This window comes from Pelodiscus sinensis, chromosome 2, assembly GCF_052426305.1.
Source record: "Pelodiscus sinensis isolate ZL-2025 chromosome 2, ASM5242630v1, whole genome shotgun sequence".
Taxonomy (NCBI): Eukaryota; Metazoa; Chordata; order Testudines; family Trionychidae; genus Pelodiscus; species Pelodiscus sinensis.
In genome coordinates, this window is record NC_143053.1 from 227,103,744 (window position 1) to 227,128,360 (window position 24,617).

Sequence of the window (24,617 nt, forward strand, 5' to 3'; positions counted from 1 at the left end):
TCTGGAGAACTAAGGGTAACATTTTTAAAAAATGAGTGCCTGAAGTTAGGCTCTTACGCCTGTATTTGTGCAGCTGAATATGTGGCCTAATTTTCAAAACTGCTGAGCTGGCAGCAGCTTCCACTGGAGTAAATCATTTACCTCTGTGTCTAAATTTGGACACAGGAGCTTGATTTTAGACACCCATTTTTGAAATCTGGGCTCTATGTATTTTTGAGATTCTTATTCAGTATTCTTTGAAACAGTTGTGTCTGATTTTTCCAGTGGTGATACAAAGCTTAATCATCATTCAGTTCTAATCTTTCAGTTGTTGCAATATCTGCTGGGAAAGAATTGACGCAAAAGGTGTCAAATTTATTAACATGAGCAGCAATTTTGAGTGCCCGAATGACACCCACGAGGGGCCTAATTTTTCAAAGAGGTGAGCATCTTCTGAAAGGCATGACCTGTTGAAATGTCTCTTATTAAGCAGCCCAAATCACTAATCACTCTTAATAACCTTGGCCAAATTGAATTGAGCTGTTTGCCCTGAGTCTCCTCTGCACTCTAGCAGCATGATTCAAGGCTGTTTCCTCAAAGGTTAATAACATGAAGATAAAATAACAAAGAAAACAGAAGAACACCCAGTTTCAGATTTTTACCTAGTGTTATGCCCATGCAGATACTCTTACAGCCTCTCCCATGCAAGGAGTGGGGTAGAAGTTGAACTGACAATAACGCTTTGTTCATGAGATGCCAGGTGGTGCCTGTGATGGAGTGCAGGTGCATTCTCTCAGTTTTTCCTCTTTCTGGTTCTCTGACTCATTCCTTTTTATGTTCCAGTTTAATGGAAAGCACTAGTGGAGGTTACACAGTAGAAATCAATCTGCCTCCATTCCTTCAGTGCTTCCTGTTCTTTCTTCACCCTTATTTTCAGTAGTTGCAAGGAACATTTTGGATGCTAGTGGTTAGTATTGTTGCCTTTGTAAGGCTGGCAGATTGGACAGGCCTGTGAAGGAGCTGAGACTTCCACAGGGCCTACCATCAATTAGTTGTAAGCATCTATGAATGGAAACCCTGTGTGGTTACAAAGTTGGATAACAGACACCTATGCACCTCCAATCTGCATCCACAAAAATGATACACAGATACTCATGGATCTAAAGCAGATATCCATGAATTTGCGGGGTTCAAGATACAAAATTCATATCTGCATCTGTAGCCACAAAAATGAGCCGAAGATATCTGCATCCACATTGATGGATATGGATATGAAGCAGATATCCACAGATTTGCAGGGCTCTCTCTATGAAGCCAAACTGCTAAGTGTCAATGTATAGGGGATGAGAGAATGACTCTGATTTCCTCAAGCCTGGGATTCAAGGAAGTCTCTTAGTTTCCCTGGCAGAAGTATACACAGATTTCATTACAAGCATACCTAATGGTATGTGCTGACAAGAGAAAAGCTCTAGTGCAGGAGAACCTAAGCCCCAGGGACCTGATGCAGCCCCAGGCTTGCCCGTATCCAGGCCTTGAGGCTCGGGGCTCCCTCCTAGCATTGGGGAGCCCACTCTAGTGAGGTGTGGGGTTTTTTTTGTTTCTCACTTGTGTGCAGCCCCTGACTGATTTTTCTGTGGGTCAGTGGCCTCCAACCTAAAAAAGGTTCCCCATCGCTGTTTATCTGGAAGTTGACTTTTGTTGTGACGCTGTGGGTCACAGCCAGATGACCGGGAAGGGGCAGACTGGCTTACATAATACATCAGAACAGTTCTTTAAGTTTAACCTTTTTTGAAGAACATTTGAGCTAACGAGAACAAAGACAAGGCTAATCACATTAGAAAAATAGGCACTGCCATTGTGAATTAGCTCAACCTCTGCCTACCCCAGTATTCTGTGTCTCACAGTGGTCAGTGTTAGATATCTCAGAGGTAGGCATTGAATTTCCGTAATTGACACTTATGCTCCTGGGGAAAGTTCCTTCTCGAACCCCAAGCAGCTTGCAGTCCTCAACGTGAGATTTTTAACTCTCTTCTGTGACTGATTTGGTTATATAATGGCCATCTAGTTTCATTAAAATAAAGCTTGTAATAAGTAAGAAAAAAGCCAGACATACTCCTTTTAAATAAGACTGAATCATGTTGAAGCCATGAGCTGGGTAACTTTGACAAGTTACAGTGGGGAGGTCTAGGTTGGATATTAGGAAAAACTATTTCACCAGGGCTGTGTCCAGACTCAGGGTTTTTTTCGAAAAAAGTAGCCTTTTTTCGAAAAAACCTCACCTGCGTCTAGACTGCAGCCGCATTCTTTCGAAATTAAATCGAAAGAACGCGGCTTTTCTTTCGACGGCGGTAAACCTCATTTCACGAGGAAGAACGCCTTCTTTCGAAAGTTCCTCTTTCGAAAGAAGGCATTCTTCAATGTAAATAGGGCTTCTTCGAAAGAGAGCATCCAGACTCACTGGATGCTTTCTTTCGAAAAAGCAAGCCGCTTTCTTTCGAAAGAGGCTTGCAGTCTAGACATAGTCTAGGAGGGTGGTGAGGGACTGGAATGGGTTACCTAGGGAGGTGGTGGAGTCTCCATCCCTAAAGGTTTTTAAGTCCTGGCTTGACAAAGCCCTGGCTGGGATGATTTAGTTGGGGTTGGTCCTGCTTTGGGCAGGGGGATGAGCCCCTGAGGTCTCTTCCAGCCCTAGGAACTTGGGCTTCTGGGAAAGGTAATCTACTGGGGGTAGCTGGTGGTTACCTGTGGGAGTCGTTTGTAAGGGTGGGTGGTGTCTAGTGGTGGAAACTGGTGTTCCCTTCAGAGTACTCAGCAGCCTCCTTCAGGGGTTACTCATCTGAGCTATTGGATTATGCTTTGGAAACTGTCTCTCGGTGGCATTAGAGTCAGCACTTTATAATATCAGGGGCAAATACGTATGTTACTGAAAAATGTGATTGTATTTCCTTTTTATTTCCCTGGCTATCTTTGCTGTCAAAGATAACCCAGTGTTTGCTGCACAGTAACAGTGGCATTCAGATCCCTTCCTCGTGCAGTGCAGACGGCACCCCGCGGACAGAGCAGGATTATGTGCTGATTTTTAACTTGCCACATGCTGGAAGAATAGGAGGCAGCACTCAGATCTCTCACCGGCTTGCAAAGAAGGCGCAGTGGGGTCGGGAGAGGCGGGGCAATGGCAGAGATACCCCTCTGAACACACAGCTTGTGCTTGTGTTAACAGATACGTGTGCTTACAAAATGTGCCAACTACAAGTGCATCTAGGTACATCATGCAGCCTAACCTATGCACCTCTGGTGAAATCCTGGCCTTGTTGCCTTTAATGAAAGGAGGAGATGGCTACAGTTTTCTGTGTGTAATGACCTGGATTCTTTCTGCAAATGCAGGTATTTTCAGAGTTGTAGGAAAGTGCCTTTTAAAGCTAGAATCTCCCGTATGCGAGAGTTCACACAGCTCTTGGCAGCTGGACTTTCTCTAAAGTGGAATAGACTGTGCAGAAAACAGAGCCTTCCCCCTTTGTTAATTCTGTGATGCCATGTTACATTGCAGAAGATGTTCCCGATGCAGAACAGGAAGCTGACAAGGTGGCAAAGTCACCACCTCCTCCACCTCCACGTCGCAGCTACCTGCCGGGGTCTGGCCTAACCACAACGAGATCAGGAGATGTCATTTATACCATCCGAAAAGAGACTACCATTGTCAAGGTTTGATGATTCAAGCAGTAGCTAATTGACTTATTGACAAATGGCTGGCACATGAAACATTCCCAGACTTCAGCGGTGTCTAAAGCAGGGAGGGCAAAATACAGGTCACAGGCTGGATCCAGCCCGTCAAGCCATCAGATCTGGTCTGCTGCCATCATGCAGCCCATCGGGAGCCTCAAGCTGGCTCTCTGCTGCCACATCCCCATACCATTCAAACGGGTTGGCTGTGGAGGCCATGTGCGTCACCTCTGCCCCCAGCACAATTTCCCAGCTCCCATTGGCTGGAAACTGGCCAATGGGAGCTGCCTGAGCCAGGCCTATTCTGCAGGCAGCACATGGAGGACCCCCACAATCAAGTGGCATGTGGAACATAGAGAGTACAGGGCCCCACACCCGGCCGCTGTGAGTAGCATGTGCGGGTGCAGCAGGCAGGAAGCCTGCCTGAGGGTCCTGCTGGGCTGCTGTCTGGGAGCCATGGTAAGTGCCTCCTAGCCAAAGCCTGCCTCTCCCTTCTGCACCCCAACTCCCTGCCCTAGGTCACGACCCAAACTCCTGCATCCCCTGTTGCACCCCTTCTCCAGGTCACAATCCCCTCGCAGCCCCTGCAGCCCCTCCAACACATTTCCCGCAGGACAGAATCCTCTCCTACACCCATACCCCTTCCAGGACCCCGCATCCCCTCTTGCACCCCAATCCTCTCCTTCACCCAACCTCCATCTCAGACCCCTCACTTCCTCCATTTATATCATGGGAGAGTACGGCACTTGACCACTTACCAAATTCTTGGAGTAGCTCCCCATCAAAAATTATTGCCCACCTCTGGTCTGAAGCATTGAAAGCTGAGACAGGGCCATGGCCCAGAGAGGCGCCTAATAGGTCATTTCATGAGAATTATGCTTCCACTCATCTCTGTAACAATGCAAAATTCAATCACAAGTGGCTTTCATCCAGCAAGTCATAAGAAGATTAAAAATAAAAAGGTCGTATCATGCAGATGGGGAAGAGAGTCAAGAGAGTTCCCACAGAAACATTTGAAGAGTTTCTTTTTGGTTCCTTTACCCATCGGTTGCATTTGAAATAAAAAGGAGGGGGGCGGTATGGGTCTACCTCTCCCTCTCACACACCACACTGTATTGCGGGGCGGGGAACCTTTTCCTTATTGGGCTCGCTGACTCCTCCCCAAAAAACCAGCCAGGGGCAAAGGCTTGAGGGATTCAGGATGCTGGAGGGGGCTCCTGGCTGAGGCAGACGATTGGGGTGTGGGAGGAGGAGAGGGCTCCAACTGGGGGTGCAGGCTCTGGGATGGGGCTGGGGATGAGGGGTTTGAGGTGCAGGAGGGAGCTCCGGGCAGCAGGTTGGGGCTCTGGGTGGAAGTTAGGGAGCTGGAGTGGGCTGGGGGTGGAGGGGGTGCTGGAGACTTACTTCCGGTAGCTCCCGTTCGATGGCGCAGTGAAGCTAAGGAGCCCTGTGCCTCTGCTGCTCCTGAAAGTGGCTGTAGCAGGCATGTCCCTGTAATCCTGGGGGAGGGCTAGGTGGCTCTGCACACTGCCCTGGCCTGCAGGCACCACTCCCACAGCTCCAACTGGCTGCACTTGCCACCAGTGGGAGCTGCTGGCAAGCTGAGTGCTAAGCTTCCCCGATCACTGTGAGCTAGCAGCAGCGCTCGTAGCCACAGCTCCAGCCCAGGGGGGCCAAGAACCAAAGCTCATGGACTCTGGCTGGCGTGCGGAGACTTGCTATGGGCTGGATTGAATTAAGCAGGGGGCTGGATCCGACCCGGCGGTGGAAGGCTCCCTACCTCTGCTAGATTGCATCAGGATTATATTGACCTGGCAACAATTTTTTTTTTGTTTTAAGTTGATAAAAAAAGTGAGCTCCTAAGACATGACATTCAACAAAGACAAGCAACCTAGCCCCTCCCAAAATCCCACAATAGGGGGGAGTTGCATTATCATTGACTTCACTGAGTTTGCTTTGCACTAACATGCTGTATGTATATTGGCTCTTTGTGATTCTTTCCCCTTTCAGGAAGGCAGCGAAGATGCTGGGCAAACAGCACAGTCCAAAGTACCTAAAGAGGATCCAGCCTCGTCTCGGACACCACTGCCTGTCCCAGCATCTGCCGCAAAGGATGAGGAGGAGGAGGAAGGAGACCGAATAATGGCAGAATTGCAGGTATGCACTTTGAGTTGCACCTGGCTACAGGTGTTCAATCTCACGCTCCTGTACAAGCCTTGTATCTGTTCTTAGCCATGCTCAGAAAGGAAAATGTCTCACCCAAGCCCCTTTGTGAATATACATCCACATAACACACCCACCTCCTTGCCCGGGCCTGGAAATGGACAAGCAGGGTTTCTGTGGCTCTTGGCTTGGCATGACAGATACACAAGTGGGTTTGCTGAGCTATACACATTCAGGATGTTCAGCATTGATCTGAGTGTGTCACACAGAGGCGCAGCCTGCAAGGTGCCTGCTGCCCCTGCTTGCTGAAGTTGGTGGGAGCAGATGATACTGGTCATCTTACGGGGCTAACTGGATTCAGACAGTAAAGCTTGATCTCCTTTTTAGACTCATGTTTATATATGCCTAAATGCTCGATATTGCACAGAATTTAGCTTCCCACCATGGGATGCACCATTGTGACAGCAGCTGCTGAGAAGAGATGCTCACTCCGCGGTCTGTCACTTTGCAGGAGAGGGAGCTGTTTTAGATAATTGACAGCGACACCGCAGTCAGTGACATTCTAGTGGCCCCAAGCTGCATGCTCCTATGGTACTGCCTCTGTACTCTGGTAAGAGACACGGGCTGAGCAAATGGCAGCACATGGGTTAGGACAGACTGAGATTCTGTAGCAATACCTAGGTCTCTGTGGAGCACTTCAGGTATTGAAGAGCCATAGACAGACATTATCTAATCCACCCACTCAGCAGTGGGTTTGACATGTCTTCCAAACGCTTGTGATACATGAGACAAGCCTCCATATTGATGGACATCTTGAGTGACACTCAATCTCCACCCTTCTCAGGCATCAGCCGCGGGCATCTACAGCTAGGTTTTCCCTGCAGTGTGTCCTTTGGCTGCCAGGGGCTGCTGTGGCTCAGCAGTGAGCTTCCCTTTCCCCCTCCTCTTGTCTCTCTACAGGCAGCCCAGCTGTCCCTCTGCTCTTCCTCCTCTAGGCTGTGAGTGGAGGGATAGTGGGGACACGAGTAATATGGGGTTTGGAAGGAGGGTATGCAGGGAAGTCCACTATGAATCCAATTAAACAGTAGGGTCGATAAAGAGAACTTTTTGGAAAGAAGAAGACTGGGAGAGTTTGCTGCCATTTTCTATTCTGAGTTTCCTCTGTTTAGTTATAACTAGCACATTTACCCAGCATTAGTCGAATCCTTAAGGAGGGGTTCAGGGCAGAGGCCGTGGGGAGTTCAGGAGTCAGGGTTGGGGGGGGGTAAGGAGGGGATCTGGGCCAGGGATGTAAACAAGTAATCAAGTATACAATTAACCGATAAGAGTAGGCATATCAGTTGATACTTCTTGATACTTGCATTCCCCCCCCCCCCCGCCCTGCTGCCTCTGTATGAGAGGCAGCGAGGAGTGGGGGGAGCAGGAGCCGGTGCTATAGTGGGGACTATAGAACAGCTGAGTAATTGATAAGAATTCATGCAGTTACTCGACTATCCTATTACTTGCCATCTAACATCCCTAATCTGGGTTGTGTGTGGGGGGAAGAGAGGGGATGGACAGCAGGGGGACCAAAGCTCCTCCCCCCCCCCCACCAAGTTTTGTGCCAGAGCTGCTTGCTCTTCCTCTTCCTGTCCCTATCAAAGTGCATGGCTCGTCAGCCCCCTATGCTCCCCAGCCAGAGTGAGCAAACTATGCACTTTCCTCTTGCTCCCTGACAAAGGGGAACAGCCAGCAATGTCCCCGCACAAATTGGGGGGAAGTTTTGTCCCCCCCCCTCATTAAAGGGTGCCTGGGTGGTGGGAGACTCGGGGTTGCGGCAGGTGTCGCATCCCCAACCAGCCCCTTTCAGCTGCCTGTTGATTCTACGCTGTAGGGTTCTATGAGAAGCAATCCCATTTTCAGGCACTATTAAACTCTTATCTTGCTCTGAAGATAAGTTGTGTACCAAATTTGGTGTCCTAGTTCTTACTTTTTAGGCGGGATTCTTGAACACACAGACAAACTCTCACAAATATATAGTAGATTTGGAAATGGAAAATGAGGGAGGGATGTAAAACTGGAGGATGTGCCTGACTGCAGCCAGTAATTTAGTGCTGTAAATTGCATGGTAGTGACATGAATGAATCATATATAATGGTGGTGTTAATTCTCATTGCCACTCCTTCCCTGTTGGCAGGTTTCCTCTACAGCACTGCCAGGTTACCTTACTGACAACCTGGCATGGAAATGTGCATCAGCAGAGCTCCCAGAGTGCTATGCCTGCGGGTGCGGTCAGCATTGTACGCCTACTACTGCCAATGGCCTTTAGCCCCCTCCTGTTGAACTAGACATTAGCTGGACCCCCCAAGGAAATTAGAGAAGCCAGTTATGACCAGCAAGGTAGAGGTCTTGAGAGCCCACACTCTGGGATGCAATAGGAGGAGGACCTAATAGCAGACCCATGCCCCTAGGACTAGACTTGTACCAGAGCATTGCTACAGAAGAATTTGGGGCCAGTGTTGAAAAGGCCAGATGATTGTACAACAGTGACGAGCCAGCAGCTTGCGTCATTGAACATGTTCTAAAGCACAGTACAAACATTTTTTTCCCCAAAGAACTGACTCAAAACTACTGTTCAGTGTAATGATAATGGTTGTGACAACCACAAAGTCCGAGCAATTACAGTTAATCGAGCTTACATCTTGCATGACATTCCCTGAAGAACCTACATTCCTTATTCTTCCCTACCATGGAGAATGGTTGCTGTAGTGTGGCTGATACCAGTCTGAAGAACCCACAGCCTAGGGTTGGCCTGCACCTGGAGTGTTGGAGGCAGATAGCTAGGGACAGTGGGGGAAAGGAGCTGTGGGTCAGGGAGAGAAACAAATCTGGGGGCAGTGGGGACAGTCCCGGGGTGCCGAGAGAAAGCGATCAAATCCTGAGGGTGTCTGTAGTGCACCTTGGCATCGTCCTCTTAGCCCAGGCATGCTTTCAGGGCTCGTCCTAGTGCTCTAAAGATAGCTGTGTGTGCAGCCTGGCTCAGGCTGAATGCAGGCTTGCAGGGCCACTCTGCTCTCCCTCCCGCCAGGTTTCAGCACTCAAACCACAACGTGTACTCAGACATTTTGAGTGCTCGCACGCCAGCCTCCAGAGTGCGAGTCTGTGGAACGATGGTGGAAGGTTTCCTGTTGCAGTCCAGCCATGTCCTTTAGGGTCATTCACTTCCTTTGGGTCTCTTTAGTTGAAAGTGTAGCTTTATGTGAGGTCAGTGCGGGTTCAGAGTTAAGCATGCAAGTGAAAGACAGGGATGGCGAGACATGCAATAATTTCTGGTGTTGTGATTATATGGGTTCAGGAGCTGTTGTGTGATGTTTTGGGTTTAGTTTTGGGTTTTTGGTCCCTAGACCTACCATGGTCTTTGTTTGACTTTAGGCAACTCCTATCTCTGCTGTATCACAGCATGCCCAGCTGTAAAATGACACTCAAAAGACTCTTTCTGACAAGGGTTTCCTGAGACCAAATTCATTCATTACTTGTAATGAAGTGTGAGCTTGCTGGCCAGCAGATACTACCTAATCTGAAATAGTTTTTCACTCAGACATTCATGGCAGTAGTAGAATTACATTCACCCTCAGTTTTTGCTTTGACTCATAATCTAAATCTCAGGCTTTACTTGACTGGTGAGAGTAGGTTCCAGCTTCCAACATTCAAACAACTCTCCTCTTTGAAGCGGAACTCCTCTGGAGAGGTATGTGTAAAAAGCCAACTGCTCTCCTACTAACCCGCAGTATTTTAATTCCTTAGGCTTTTCAGAAGTGCTCAATTACGGATGTAAATTCAAACAGTCATGCTGAGCAGTCCAGAAATGACACACATGTTAAAGACACAAGGCCTGGTGCTTTAGTACATCACAAGGAAAAGAAGGTAACAAGTGGTGCTTATAAATATGCCACACGCTCTTCACATAACCTTCTTCCCTGGCTTCAAGACTAATTTTGTGTCATGTGTGTCCTTTCCTCTCTAACCCAATCTCAGTGGTCTGTTTGCTTCTGAACTCGAGGCTGGTGGAGAGGGAGGTATAGTAGTGCATGGGCCCAAGATGGGGGCCAGTGCATCTTAAGCTTTGACATCAGAATTCCAGGTGAGGGGGGGCGTGGCAGTGGCTCAATTTAAAATACACCACCACCGCCAATGGAGTGGTGAAACCTGTGGTCTCAAATCTACTGGTGCCAAGGGCAGCTTGGAACATTTTCACTAAGTCAGGTGAGTGCTGAGCGCCAGTTAAATCTGTGGAAACTAGTGGTGAGCACCTCTGAAAAACAGGCTACAAAGGCCCAGGTTTGCTCTCAGCACTAGGAAGCAGCTGCCCCACCAGCTGGGGCTGGGCTGGAGCAGCCCTCTCCACCCCCCCCCCCCCACCCTCCGGGGAGAGGCTGCTCCAGCTGGCATGTCCAGGCCTGCTGTGGACAGCAGCTGCTCCAGTCTAGCAGGAGTGTCCTTATCCATGGTGGACACGGCAGGGCTGGAGCTGTCCCCTGTCCACAGCCGGCAGGGAGTTGCTCCAGCCCTTCACCAGTTAACTGGACACAGTATGTAGTCCCCTTAACAAGTGATACTTACAAGTGATACTTAACTAGTTAACCTTTCATATCCCTACTCAGTACTGTGTCTCTCTCTCTGGTCCCACGCTTGATCCTGTAGCAGCTGGTCGCGCAATACTAATTTTATATCACATGACACAAGCCAAGTGAGATTTTTCAATATCTACAAACAACGTTGAGTGTCTGGAGCAGCCTTTTAACCTGGCCTTTGACTTTCTCCATTGCACAGTTAAATCCTGATGTTGGATGTGCCGGAGGGCTTTTACGTCCACATTTTCTTTGGGAGAAATTGTGCCAGATTTCTTTGGCAGTGCAAATTCAGTGTTGAAAAGGCCAGATGATTGTACAACAGTGACGAGCCAGCAGCTTGCGTCATTGAACATGTTCTAAAGCACAGTACAAACATTTTTTTCCCCAAAGAACTGACTCAAAACTACTGTTCAGTGTAATGATAATGGTTGTGACAACCACAAAGTCCGAGCAATTACAGTTAATCGAGCTTACATCTTGCATGACATTCCCTGGCACCTTTCAACCCAGTGGAGCCTAACAAACTCAACCCACTGGTATGCACACTGTACAAGTATCACTTCATTTCCCAATGCTATTTCTGGGACAAAATGCAGAGGTGTTCAGCAACCACACTGTACCAAAGTATGAGACAGGGAGTGTAAAATGGAAACATGAAAAATCCAGGAAACTGGAGGGTGGTAGAATGTAATCACAATATGAAATTCAGCCAGGGCCCCTGCTGTAAACTCCCCAAGAAATGCCATTAAATATATTGGGCCCAATTCTGCAAGTCCTTTATTTTAATGAGAACTGCAGCCCTTTAGCAACTTGCAGGTCTGAGTCCTTAAGGAGCAAGTAAGTACAGACTGACAGTTTATCTCTGATGCACACACTCTTATGTGAAATGTGGCTGGAGCGTCACACTGAATTTTAATTAGTCTCTGGCTTTGGTTGGTTTGTATGATAACGCCTCCCCATTCACACTATTCAGTAGGTGTAGTCCAATGCATAATCTCTGTTCGTGCTAGCACACTGGGAGCATGTTAAGTAAAGATTTTAAACCATTAACCTAGTCCTCTGCTGGCTGGCTGTTTTTCTTTCTGCCCTTCTGTCTGAATTTCATATGTAATAATGCATGACTCTGTGTGTTAAGAGTCAAAGTGTACACTTAAGTCCATTAAATGATTTCACTTAAGTTACTGTACCTTCACTCTTCTAGTGCAGGGGTCTGCAACCTATGGTTCAGTATGGAACCAAATGTGGCTCTTTTGTCATTCCCAAAACACATGCAACTTTTAAATTAAATGAAAAATTAATTCAAACTTTTATAAATGCGTAATTACTCCTGTAACTTGAATGCACGCATGAGCCTGATTTTGACCAGTCATGAGGTAAACTTCAAAAAAATGTGCAAAAAGATGCAGCAACAGAAGTCCCATTAAATAAAGTCTGAGTACAATGTTTCATTTATGCTTTTATTAATCATTTCAATTATGTCAAAGTTGTATGTTTTCAGTCATGCAAATGGGTATTCTTATACAGCTCTTTGTTTAGCACTTGTTCTGAATTTTGATATAGTTTGGCCCTTTGGTTTGAAAAGATTGCCGACCCCTGCTCTAGTGTTTCCTCTGTGCTGGAGCCTGAATTTCTTGGCTGATAACTGCTGGCTCCAAGGTAAACTATTGTTGATATAAATCTGATTGTTCTTTTGATGTATTGGAACCATTTTTCCCCCCACTCACAAGCACTATAAACAACAGCTCGTTGGGCTTTCTTACTGCAATCAAAGCTGATGTGGGTCATACCTTTGTCCTGACAATACTTTCACTAGACATCTGATTGTAGAATTGTTATTTCACATCAGTTGTATTCAGCATGCCTCTTTACCCCCCCAGTGCCAGCAGCACAAACCGTAAGTAACAACAAAGCAATGGTGAAGGGCAAAGCCCCTTTCACAGGGATTTGTCACTCTGCTGAACTAGAAATAGCTGCTCCAAGAAGCTTTCCTTGCACAGCTGCTTACTGCTCTGAAGTATTGGCCGCAAAGTTCTTTACTTTAGAGCAGGGCTAATCAACTTTGGAAGCCCGGGGGGGCCACAACGATACTCACAGCACATGTCGAGGGCCACAACTTAGTTGTGGTTGCATATATATACAAATATATATGCAAATAGCTTCTTTCACACTGACAGGCATGAATACAAAGCACTTCCCACAGTGTCCCGGCACCCCTTCCCTGGGGGCTAGAAACGCCGACACCCTGTACCCATCTTTTCCAGCCAGCCCGCCCGTTTGCGTCTTTCAATGCTCACCCCGCCTGGGAGACGCCTCACTGTTGTGGAGCGTGTTCCCAGGGGAGGCCCTGTTCAAAGGATCCTACCCGCGGGCCACATTGAGCCCTGCGTAAATCCAAACCACCCGCGGGCCACGTGTTGAGTAGCCCTGCTTTAGAGCCTCCTTTGGACTGTGTCCATATGAACTGGCCATTTAAAAGGGATTTCTGGTGGCAGTTAACATTCAAGGAAGGTAAAGAACTACTGGATGAAATCATCTTGTGCCTGTAGGACTTGTTGCTTTAGACAAAGACGTTTAATTTTGTTTTCTGGGTTTTACATTTTTCAGGGTGTTAAATTTTACTTTGGCTTAAGCATCATTTTTATCTGCAGGAGGCATTTGAGAATGGCTTTGGTATGCCCAGACTGCAGTGACATTAACACAGAACATCACCTCTTAGACAGAAGGAACAGCAGAGGCATTTAGAAAGCAGCTTTTCATATTTCAAAGCTTACTTTCAAGGCAAGGTAAACTGTGTCCTGGTGACATTGAGAAGGGAGGAGTAATGGAGACTGTCCCAGTGAACCTACAGGCTGTAGGGACTGTCAGTATTTGCAGTTACAAAACAGTCCCTTTGGCGCGGCAGTCAGCCTTCCTCATTTACTGTTTGATTGTTCCCAACAGATCTTAGTCAAATACTGTATCTAGTTCAAGCTTCAGTCTTATGCAAACTAAGGAATTTTTGAAATCCGGTGTCAACCAGGTCAAGGTATAACAGTGTTGGAAATAAGATAACACATGCTTTTGCTCAGCACATTCTGGAGACCTTATTAAAAAAAGGACAGTTTTTGAGTAGAGTCCATAGTTGCTGCGTACATAGTTTTGAGCAGTAATACGTTGTACACTATCCTACTAGAATTTGGAATTTTCCTATGAAGAGGTTCAGAAATCAGAAGACCGTTATGGAGACGGCTGTGCAGCAGTGTACAGAGCGGTGAGTTCACAAGGTTTTCACTTCATCTGAGGATATGGTGATTAATTGGAGAAAAAAAATCTGTGCAGGTAACAACTCTGATTAACTAAATAATCCAACTTTCCCCCGTAGGTCTATGGGGATACAACAGGATCTCCAAAAGATAGTGACCACCCCAAGGAGACGACTGAAGGGAAAACAGAAGATGAGATGATTTCTGATATTTCCAGGATCTCTGAAAGTAAAAGTAGCTTTTCAATGAATGAAAATTCTGTAGTCAGTAAAGATTTGTTTGCAGGGAATAAAGACTATTCCAACAAGAACCCCCATAATATCAGCACAAATGTCTCTTGTGTCAGCTTGCCGGAAAATGGCAGAAGAAAAGGGGGTCAAGATGATTTAGGGGTGCATTATCCAGCTATTGAAATTGGAAAACAAAAGCTGAATTATGGAATCTTGAGAGACACAGATCCTGGCATGCCTCCAAACAAACCATTAAAGAGTGCAGGCAAATGTGTCCTAAGCAGCATTGTTTCACCCCTCGTCAGGCAAACAGAACTGCAAACTCAGGAGGCTTCCAGATCGCAGGAGCAAGAAATGCCTGTAATAGACTACAGTCCGGTTGTGCTAAGGCCTAAAGTATCTAGAAATACCAATGTAAACTACATTGAGGAGACAGAGTCTCCAGCTAGCTCTCCAAGTGAAGAAAACCCACCAAGAGAGAACATTGCTTTTATGATTACCAAGACAACTCTCCAGGTTCTGTCAACTGGAGAAGTTCATGATATAGTAAGCAGAAAGGGAGAAGATGTACAAACAGTTAATATTGATGCCAAAAAGGACCAGACATCTCAACAAGGCATGCTAGAAAGTACAGAGAATGAAGAACCTGTGGTTTGTCTGGATAAAAAACCTGTCATCATCATCTTTGAAGAACCAATGGATATCAGATCAGCTTATAAAAGACTTTCAACTATATTTGAGGAATGTGATGAGGAGTTAGAGAAAATGATGACTGAAGAGAAGATAGAAGAGGAGGAGGAGGAGGAGGAGGAAGAAAATGAAATATCTGAAATCCCTGCGTTACAGAATGAAGCACAGCAGACAATTAATAATGGAAGGGCTACTACAAATTATTTAGCAAATCCTGGACTGGAGCAACAATATGAATTTAAACATCAGTCTCCTTCTGACTCTATAGAAACCAAAACTGAGGAACAAGAAGTTGCAAAGACCAATTTTAATAAATTTAGCCAAATTTATGGTCTAAATTCAGAAGAGAAGGTAGATTCTTCTGATCAGTTTGGAAGCAAGCAGGATACTAAGAAAAAATTTAAATTTAAGTTCCCTAAAAAGCAGCTGGCTGCTCTGACTCAAGCTATACGTACAGGAACCAAAACTGGAAAGAAGACCTTGCAGGTGGTGGTATATGAAGAGGAGGAGGAGGAAGATGGGACTCTAAAGCAACAAAAGGAGGCCACAAGATTTGAAATCCCTGGGTCTCAGCCAGAGGATGTTACCAAAGATAGTCCTGGACAGGAAGAAACCATTTCTGAGTCTTCAGCAAAGAGTTCTAGGACTGATGAAATTCGAAAGAATACATATAGAACTCTGGACAGTCTGGAGCAGACTATTAAACAGCTGGAGAATACTATCAGTGAGATGAGTCCAAGAGCTGTCCCTGAACCCACATGTGGTCCTGCACCAAGCAGTGCCTCCTATTCTCCCCATGTAGCACAAGAGGCTGCACCCAGAAAACTTGTAGCATTGGATGAAAGCCATGCTGGTGCAGAATCCCCTTCATCAGTCCTATCAGCTTCACATAAGGTACCTTAGTATGAGAAATCAAACTCCAGCTGCTTTCTAAAATCTGCCAATAATCACCGTTAAGCAAGCAGGTGTCTTTGTGATTTGTTTGCTTCCTTTCAGGTGGCTTGTTTGGTCTCCCCACTAGGGGTCTAACAGCTAATAGATTGTTTCACCTCTGCTGCTGTTTGGTGATGGGCCATGCAGGGAAGCTGGGTCAATAATCTGCTGTGTGTGAAATGAAAAGATGACACTGACATGCAATCCAGTTTGATCAGTAGTTGAGCAGATTCCTCCATTTGATTCTTGAAATTAACAAGAGTGGTGTGGTTCGCAACATGACTCTGATGTTCCACTGCATGTAGTACTGTGGCTTCTCACACAAAGCTTCTTTGTGCATGGCCCGTGAGTTCCCTCTTTAAGTACACTCATATTCACCACTGATTTCCTTGTCTTCCCCGTACCCCTACAATCCTTTTAACAGGGCTCAAGCACCACTCCACAGACGAGCAGGATGCCAATACCCATGGCTGCAAAAAGTAGACAAGGAAGTCTGGATAAAGCAGGCAGACAGCACAAGCTACAGGATCCGCGCCAATACAGACAGGTAGTTTTACCCTAAACCAAATCTTTGGATGGACATTTAAAGCTGTTAAAAAAATGTAAGTCAAGTCTCTGGCATAGATTATACCAAATAATGGATTTCTACTTTCAAATGAGATCTAACTAGACATCCTGGACCCTGGGGCATGAAAATCTCTGTATGATCCTTATTACACTTTCACCATACTTGTGCATGCCTGCAATAAAACATCTGCTTTTTACTCCACTGTTCAGCTGTACGTTTAAGATGCCAAACCTGTTTTCTTCCCTTTGGTAACTGAGCTGCATCGGGACAGCTAGGCTAGCCTCTGTTCAAAGCGTTTGAAAGGAAGCCACTGACACTAACCTAACTGTTCTATGGATTGCATTAGATGCACATTAACGCTCCCTACAAATGTTTCCATTCTCATGTTAACCATCCTGAAGCATGACAACTGTAGTGATTAGTTGGTAGGTTGTTGTGACTCCTCGTGCAAGCTTTGTTTTTTCTGTCTCTCTCTCATTCCATGTGGTCTTTGTTGTGCACTTTGGGGATTCCACCAGGTCCAGTCCACAGCTGCAAAACTTAGCCCAGGCCTTGAACAGTTCCCTCTTATTTCCTCTAGGGCTGTTTTCTCAGGCCCTGTTGACTGATGTAACTGGCTTTCTGACAAACTGTCTCCTGCCATCTTTATTTGCAGGCTAATGGAAGTGCTAAGAAAGCTGGTGGGGACTATAAAGCTACTTCCCCTACCCTACCTGCTTCTAAGATCCCAGCTTTTTCTCCTACCTCTGGGAAAAGCAGCTCTGTGTCTGCTTCTAGTGGTGACAGTTCTAACCCTCTTAATCTACCTACTAAAACATCCATTCCTTCCTCTAACCCTCTGAGTCCTCAAACAGGTCGCACTGCTCACTCTACCTCCCTCATTCCTTCTGTCTCTAATGGCTCCTTAAAGTTTCAGAACCCCCCTTACGCAGGTAAAGGTCACCATCTTTCATTCTCACTACAGACTCAAAATGGGCGGCCACTCCCCTCTTCTTCCTCCTCTTCCCCCCCTTCGTCTACCTCTCCCACTTCACTGAACCAAGGCCTGAAGAGCATCAGGACAATCCATACACCTAGCTTCACCAGCTACAAGTCACAGAATGGAAACGCCAGCAAAATCACCTCCTCAGCCAAGGAAACAGCTTAAAGGCTAAACACTAGTGTATGCAACTTCACCAAGGCTTTTGTTTATTATCAATGAATCTGCAACTAGTATTTTTAGCAAGGGAATGGAATGTATCATTTTGTTTTATTGTTTGAGGCTTAATACTAAACGTTGTAAGTACTGGATTAATACAATAGACTAGAGTGAAGCTGTTTTGTAAAACTTTGTTGCTGTTAATGACAATGGAGCATTTTTGCCTATATCTGGCACCTGTTACAAAAACTGCAGAAGATATGTGAGTGAGCGTGTGTGTGCGTGTACACAGAAATGTATAGAGCATGGGAAAAAAATGTATGGTTCCAAAAATTTTAGTAAATTGTTTTGTATAAAGCTATTTTCATTATGGGGACTACAAGTGAACAGAGATATACTAAAGTGTGATTATACACAAATGTAAAACTGAAACAAAAATATGTTTTCTTTTATTTTAGTGTTATTTAGCTTTGTTATAGATTTCTATTTTTGTCAACAAAACATCAAGGTTCCTTTCAAGATCTTTTTGCCAAAACATTTTGATACTATTATAATGTACATTTGAAAGTGTTATGCTGGACAGTAAACCTTTACACAAGAAACAGAGTAAGACTGGTATTAGTATATATGAGGTAACTTAACATATTGCACTGCCATTCTAAGTATATTTAATAATTTGCCAATCCAACAAAATAAATTTTGTTTTTACATATAAGTATTTGCTGATTACTTTTATTCTTAGCTAAATTCACCATTTTTTTGTTTTATTGAGACCTGGTAACTTGTATTGCAGTGTGGATTTGTACACTTCTGTACTGTTATGTATACTGACAATCTTTTGTACATATCTATAAATATCTATATAAATAAATACTATATGTGGCTAGGCACATAGAGTAGTTTTACTACACCAAAGTTAATTTTTATGCATGCTTTAAATATATATATATATATATATATATGGGGAGAGAGGACTATTGATCAAATGGAAAAAGTTTGCATAGCTGGTGTTTTGGTAAATAAATTTTTTTTGTTTAACACCATGATGTAATATACAGAACTATGCTAAGCAAAGAACTTTACAAAAATAAAGGGCTGCATGCTATGTTTTTGTATTTTGTCACTAATAACTTATAGTAGTTCCAAGTCAAAATCTTTACTTTTTATGTATTCAGCCTGACTGAGCAAAATTGTGATTTTTTGAGATTGGGACTCTACCTTATTTAGCAATAATCTTAGTCAGTTCCTCCAAATGCCATTAAAGCGTTACCTGTACAAACAGCAAAAGACATTTAGAAATGGGAAACCATACTTAGTTAAAAGGAACTGCCTCCTTTTTCCATTTTTTGGGGTGAGGGAGGAGGTATATTTTCTGTTCTTTTTCCTATCACAATTAAAAAACTCAAGTTGCTGTTATTCAAGGCTGAAACCTGGAGCCTCTGCTCCCTTACACAAAGGTTCTTCGAGTCCCTTGCAGCAGTAATATTGTCATTGGAGCCCTCGTGTACAAGTCATCTCATTCCAGCAAAGGGTAATCACATCAGTATTGATGTAAACATAGTAAAACCAGTATCTGAACCAACGCTAGCTGACGTAGGGCTGCTTTGGATTAGAAGTGGGAGACAGCAGCAAACTTTTGCATCAACATGATTTTTAAGTGTGGTGGACTGAGCTGCCTGTGCCGGCATGCATGCCCAGCACTTCGTGCAAGGTTCCTTGGCAGGCAAGAAATAAGCAGCTTTAGTACTGGTCACATGGCCTTGTCTGCCTAAAACAATTGGCTCCTCCTTCCCCCTCAACCTGTGCTTCTTCCTTTGTTTTCCTCTCCATGCACTGGAGGAACTCATCAACATGGAGTGGGTCATGCAGCCTTCAAAACTTCTGCTCCACACTGAAGATAGGACAACGCTGCGGCTCCCCCTTTTATTAAGCCTGCTGCTACAAGATTTTTACTATATGGCTTGCAAACAACAGTGCTTATGCTGCCAAAGCAGTTCGGCTGAACCTGCCAGTCCCAAAATTATGGCCTAATTTACTGAATGTCACACATTTGTTCCTGGCAATTACAGAGCTTGTTTGCCTATAAATTAGCTCAATGACTGATCTAATTTTCATACATACCTACAAACAAGTTACAGGATAATTCATTAGTACAGGGGTAAAGTGGTTGCTATTTGTACTCTCACCTATCACCAGTGAATCCAGGTTCCTAACACTGACTTGCCATTTGCTGAGAAACTTAAGAGGCAGGAGACCTTGACAGATTCCTGTATGTAGGCAGAGGCTTGATGGTTTGCTACACGTTGCGAGTGTGAGTATACGAACGGCACCACCCAGACATTCGCGTGTCTCCTCCGAGATGGGCCATTTTAGCCAAACAGAGGTTGGTTACATTTTACAAAACATGTCAAGCTACTCATCTTCATATCTGCTAGATAATTGTGCAAACAAACCTAAGCAAATTGGTAAAGAGTAGTTGTAGTCTTTAGACATGGCTATTTTCCTTCACATGCATGACTAATAGTTTATACACCTGAAATTGCCTATGCTAATCTTTCCTCTACTTCGATGTAATGTTTATGTTGGTGCACAAAGGCACTGATTAAATGCATTGGTCTGCAGGGCATTGCTGGTGTCCTAATCCATTTTGCATCTATCCAGCTGAGCAAAAGCCATGATGGGGCACTTCTCCCCCCTCAGTAGGTGCTGCTGCAGATCATCGCTGCCCCCCGCTCAGTTTGAGCCAGCAGCAGCACAGGCAGACCTAGGCAGACCTGCTTTCTCATGCTCTTGACCCAGCTGCTAGCCTTACCCCTCTATGCTACTTAAGCAGCTGTACTCATTGCTCCACCTAGTTGGCCATAGGGTTATGTTCATGTAAATGATAGGCAAAGCACTGGCTGTCTAGCACCTTTCCATGCCCAGGAGCACTGAACATTAAGAGGCTGCATAGCTAAGACCCACCAGCTTCAAAGCAAAATGTATCATTCAAACAAATTGGCGACACAGACCTAGTGGGAGCGCTGATGACAGAAAAAGCATTTTTTGACCACAAACCCCTTGCATATACAAAAAAAGGTATCAGTGATTCCATCGGGGGAAAGGCAGCTTCCTTTTGTTGCTTCAGCAAGATAACACCCATCTACTTGTTACTCATAGGCTCCAGGGAACTGGTGTGCAGTGTGGCAGCGGGGGCTTTCTCTGCTAAGAACCACAAGCCCATCCTGTCTCATGCCCTGACCTAACTCCATCTCACCAGCATTGCAAGTGTTTCATGGTGGTGTGGGTGCTGATGTGGCAATGGCTCAGCAGGTTCTCTGTACAGGGAGCTTAGAGCCTTGCCTGCCCTGACAACTTTGGAGTCTCATTTTGGAGAGTTTTGTTTTTTATAAACTTGCCCCAATCTCACCTGACAATGTATTTTAATTTGCCACCATGTGCCAGCCCCATGAATAAATCAGAATCCACCTGCTCCCCCGTTCCTTGTAGCTTGGGGGGGGGGGGGGAAGAGGGAGGAGACATTCTTTTCCCAACTGCTGCCTTGTAGTGTTAAGCCCACTCCAAAAATGTGTAAGAGGGGCCCTGCTGTAATCCCACCCCTGCATGCCTATCGATCACCACTCTGTGGGGCTACCTCTCCTCCCGACCACAGTACTGGGGATGGGTTGTGGTGGGTGGAGAGGGGAACAATGGAAAATAATGGTAGAGTACAGAAGTGCAATTGGCTTTCTTTTTCTAACACACAGTCTGCACTTCCTAAGCTCAGCAATCAGAAGGCTCTAGCCTTCCACTGCAGCAGTAAGGCTGATCTTGGGGTGAGCAACCCAACCTTGTTTTCTATGGGACTGAAGATTGTGGCACAAAGTGGTTATGGCACCAGAGGGGAAATTTTACCAGGCCATAGAGAACAGAAGACATAGGATGCTCAGAGCTTGAATGAGAGATGTAATTGAGGATCTACAATGAACATTCCTGGAATACCATAAACACAGGACAAAGGAGAATGGAAAAGACATGGCCTGTCACAGTAGCATGGGGTGCACAAGGCTACTGGCCATGGGGACAAAGCAATCTGAACATGGTGCACCGGAGAATGGGGACAAGCCAGGAAGGGTTTTGTTAAGATAAAGGGAAGAAAAACATAGAGGAACATAAACATAAGAGCACGGGGGAGGCTAGAGAGAAGCTCTGAATGAAAGAGGTGGTAGATTTTGAAACTGAAATGCACTCCCTTTGGCCTTGCTCAGCTTTCCTTGATAGGACCAAAAATCCAAGCAAAGCACAGGGGAAGGGTTGGCAGGGTAACATTTAAAATCTCAGGGTTTGGTGTTTTTTTTAAAGGTAGGCCCATGCTGCATTGCTGTGGATTAGGCAAAGGGAATAGAGAATCTATCACTGTGGTGCAGATGGAACCTCCATCTCCAGCTGAACCTTAAAGTGCACATCTCTCTCCCTATCTTCTAAATGACCAAGCCACTGAGAAACCATGTCTTCAATTTACAAAGGGCAACTGCAGTTCCACAGGTGGCTTTCTCCTTCCCTGCCCTACAAGAAGACAGAAAAGCAGGAAGATGGCTGAAGATCCCACTCAAAATCAAAATTTAAGTGTTTAATTTTAAGCAAACTGAGTTCCTAACTCCTCCCATGTCAAAAATTACAGGTCTCCCCCCACCCAAAAAAAAAGCGGTATCTACATTTTCATACTTATCCACAAAATATCCATTTGCCACCACATTCTGGCTCAGATCTCTGTTCCAGAGAACCTACCAGCAACAAAAACTAATCAGAAATTTTCTGAGACACTGCTTCTGGCACAGTTTGGGGCATGCTATGGAAGTTTTTATTGCCATAGATCTCACTTGCTCTTCTGTTTTTTGTCATCTCTTCAGGGTAATTTGCTCAGTTTTCAATCAAGATCAGATTCTCACCTTTATTTCAGGGGAAAAAAGCCACAGGTAGGCTTCTGAAACACCAGCTGTAGCACAAAGTAATGGGACTGAATTCCTAAAGAATCTGTTGTTCTCCACCTAGTTAGTTACCATTTGAAGCCTCCACCCAGCCAGGAAGAATGAGATTAGTGTCAGAGCTCAATGCTTTAATCACTAAACACTTCAGAATGGGAAGTTGCTGCAGTCCATCATAGCTGTTGCCAGGTGTGCTTGCTTCCACAGATTGCTAGGACACATGTGTACCTCCATGTGCCTCCTGCCCCATCTCAGACATTCCTTCTATTCACCACAGGTCCTCATCTTTAAGTAGTCTACTCTCCCTTCTAGCCAGGTAACAGCCCCAGCTACTGCTCCTTTCAAACACTGTGGTGGGGTACAGTTTCAATTGTCACCATAAGCATCTCCTTTTCACAAACAATTGGCTGGTAAAGGTCCTAACTTGCCACTCAGCCATAAGGACATGCAACAGTATCAAGTTCGTTCTCACTGGCTACGTCTAGACTGTCAAGTTTTTCTACAAAAGTGGCCGCTTTTGCGCAAAAACTTGCCAGCTGTCTACACTGGCCCCTTGATTTTGAACAAAAGCATTGACGTTCTACCGTCCGAAATCAGTGCTTCTTGCACAAATGCTTTGACGTTCCCGTTCAGGTAAAAGCCCTTTTCCCGAAATGTTTTTGCGCAAAAGGGCCAGTGTAGACAGCTAAAAACTGTTTTGCGCAAAAAAGCCCCGATGGTGAAAATGGCGCTCGGGGCTTTCTTGCGCAAAACCGCGTCTAGATTGGCACGGATGCTTTTTCGCAAAAAGTGCTTTTGCAGAAAAGCATCCCTGCCAATCTAGACACTCTTTTCCGCAAATGCTTTTAACAGAAATACTTTTCCGTTAAAAGCATTTGCAGAAAATTATGCCAGTCTAGACGTAGCCACTAGGCTTCGTCAGCAAACAGGACACGGTGAAGTGCCTTCCAATTCAGTGAAGTACTCATCTGGAAGCCCTATTCAACATCCTCAGGTTAGTAATCTGCCACTTTATAGGGCAGCATAGAAAAGACTATCAACCTAACTAGTTAGTTCTGGGAGACAGAGAACCCAGCAGCAAACAAGTGCTGCATCTTCTGGAGGCGCAATGTCCTCGTTTGTAGAGCGAGCATTCAGGAACACCTTCTAAAAGCCCTGCGCTCTCAGTTAAACCCTCTCAAAGATGAGCTTTGGGCATTCTATTGCAAAGCATGGCTTTTCAAGAGCCTCAGAATACTATGCTGTCACTGATGCCAGATTCTAAGACTGGGCAGCAACTCACCTGAAGGCATAGAGGACATGACCCAGACAGGAAAGGAAAGGTTACACCAACCTTTGCAAGCTCAAAAAGTCTCAGGGGGTAGCCATGCTAGTCTAACTTTGAAAACAAGTAGTCCTGTGGCACCTTTCATCAGCAAAACCTATTTCTGATTATCACAGACTAACACAGGGACGAGGGATAGCTCAGTGGTTTGCGCATCAGCCTGCTAAATCCGGGGTTGTGAGTTCAATCCTTGCAGAAGCCGATTTGGGGCAAAAATTTGTCAGGGAAGGTACCTGGTCCTGCTGTGAAGGCAGGGGACTGGACTTGATGACCTTTCATGGTCCCTTCCAGTTCTCAGAGATAGGCTATCTCCCAAAAAAAAAAAAAAACCTAAACAAAAGGTCTGATTTTGACTCAAAAGTGGCCTTTCTAGAAGCCAGACACACTGAAGGAGCTATTAGTTGTTGCCTCATGGTTCCCCTTTTAGCAATGACATAACCTAGCCCCCCGTTTCCAACTTTATCTCAAGTTCCATAGGAATCTGGACTGCTTCTTCTGTTGACCTCAAACAGGCAAAGGATTTGGCAGTCCCTGTACAAAGTTAAGGTCCTAAAGTTCTACAGAGGCCAGAAATTTGCCCTACATTTTTACTCCAATAGAGAGCAGTCCTCCTCTTCTGTTTGATCACTGCTATACCAATTCAATGCTCTATTTAGGAAATATGAATTGTGGAGGGTCTCCTATGTTCCACAGGCATTAAACACACTTTGTTTGTTAGCAGAGAAAAAGAATCGGCTTCGGTTGTGAAAAGATGTATAAAGGCCACCTGCACTCCATACTTTTATGATGTGAATATCAAAGTCACATAGGACCCATGGTGTTGAAGTCCCTTGCAGAAATGCACTTTAAAAGGAAAATTTTGGTCCTAACTGTAGAGTAAAATTAAACTACCATCAATTACTGACATTCAGAAACTAGCAAAGACTGATTTTTCCTTTTATTTCAGATGGAGATGCTAGTTACACACCAGCGTAACAGTACATCTGGAAAAGGTGCTAGTTAAAAGTCATTACACACACACACACACACACACACAACAAGAAACCATTTTTATTT

The 24,617-nt window shown here is 45.2% G+C and overlaps 1 protein-coding gene across 22 annotated transcripts in view; it reads left to right on the forward strand.

Annotated features, from left to right (window-relative positions):
* Positions 1-18,377, forward strand: part of KIAA1217 (KIAA1217 ortholog) — a 553,152-nt gene extending 534,775 nt beyond the window's left edge. For 15 of the 22 annotated variants that reach the window (XM_075922523.2, XM_089776739.1, XM_089776738.1 and 12 more), the window contains 7 exons: positions 3,527-3,681; positions 5,710-5,856; positions 9,646-9,765; positions 13,645-13,722; positions 13,834-15,528; positions 15,992-16,114; positions 16,791-18,377. In XM_075922523.2, the coding sequence (XP_075778638.2) occupies positions 3,527-3,681; positions 5,710-5,856; positions 9,646-9,765; positions 13,645-13,722; positions 13,834-15,528; positions 15,992-16,114; positions 16,791-17,282 (2,810 nt within the window). In that variant the 3' untranslated portion in view covers positions 17,283-18,377. The remainder of the gene's footprint in view (positions 1-3,526; positions 3,682-5,709; positions 5,857-9,645; positions 9,766-13,644; positions 13,723-13,833; positions 15,529-15,991; positions 16,115-16,790) is intronic. The other 7 variants (XM_089776737.1, XM_089776740.1, XM_075922526.2 and 4 more) reach the window with 3 other exon arrangements.
* Positions 18,378-24,617: the final 6,240 nt, after the last annotated feature.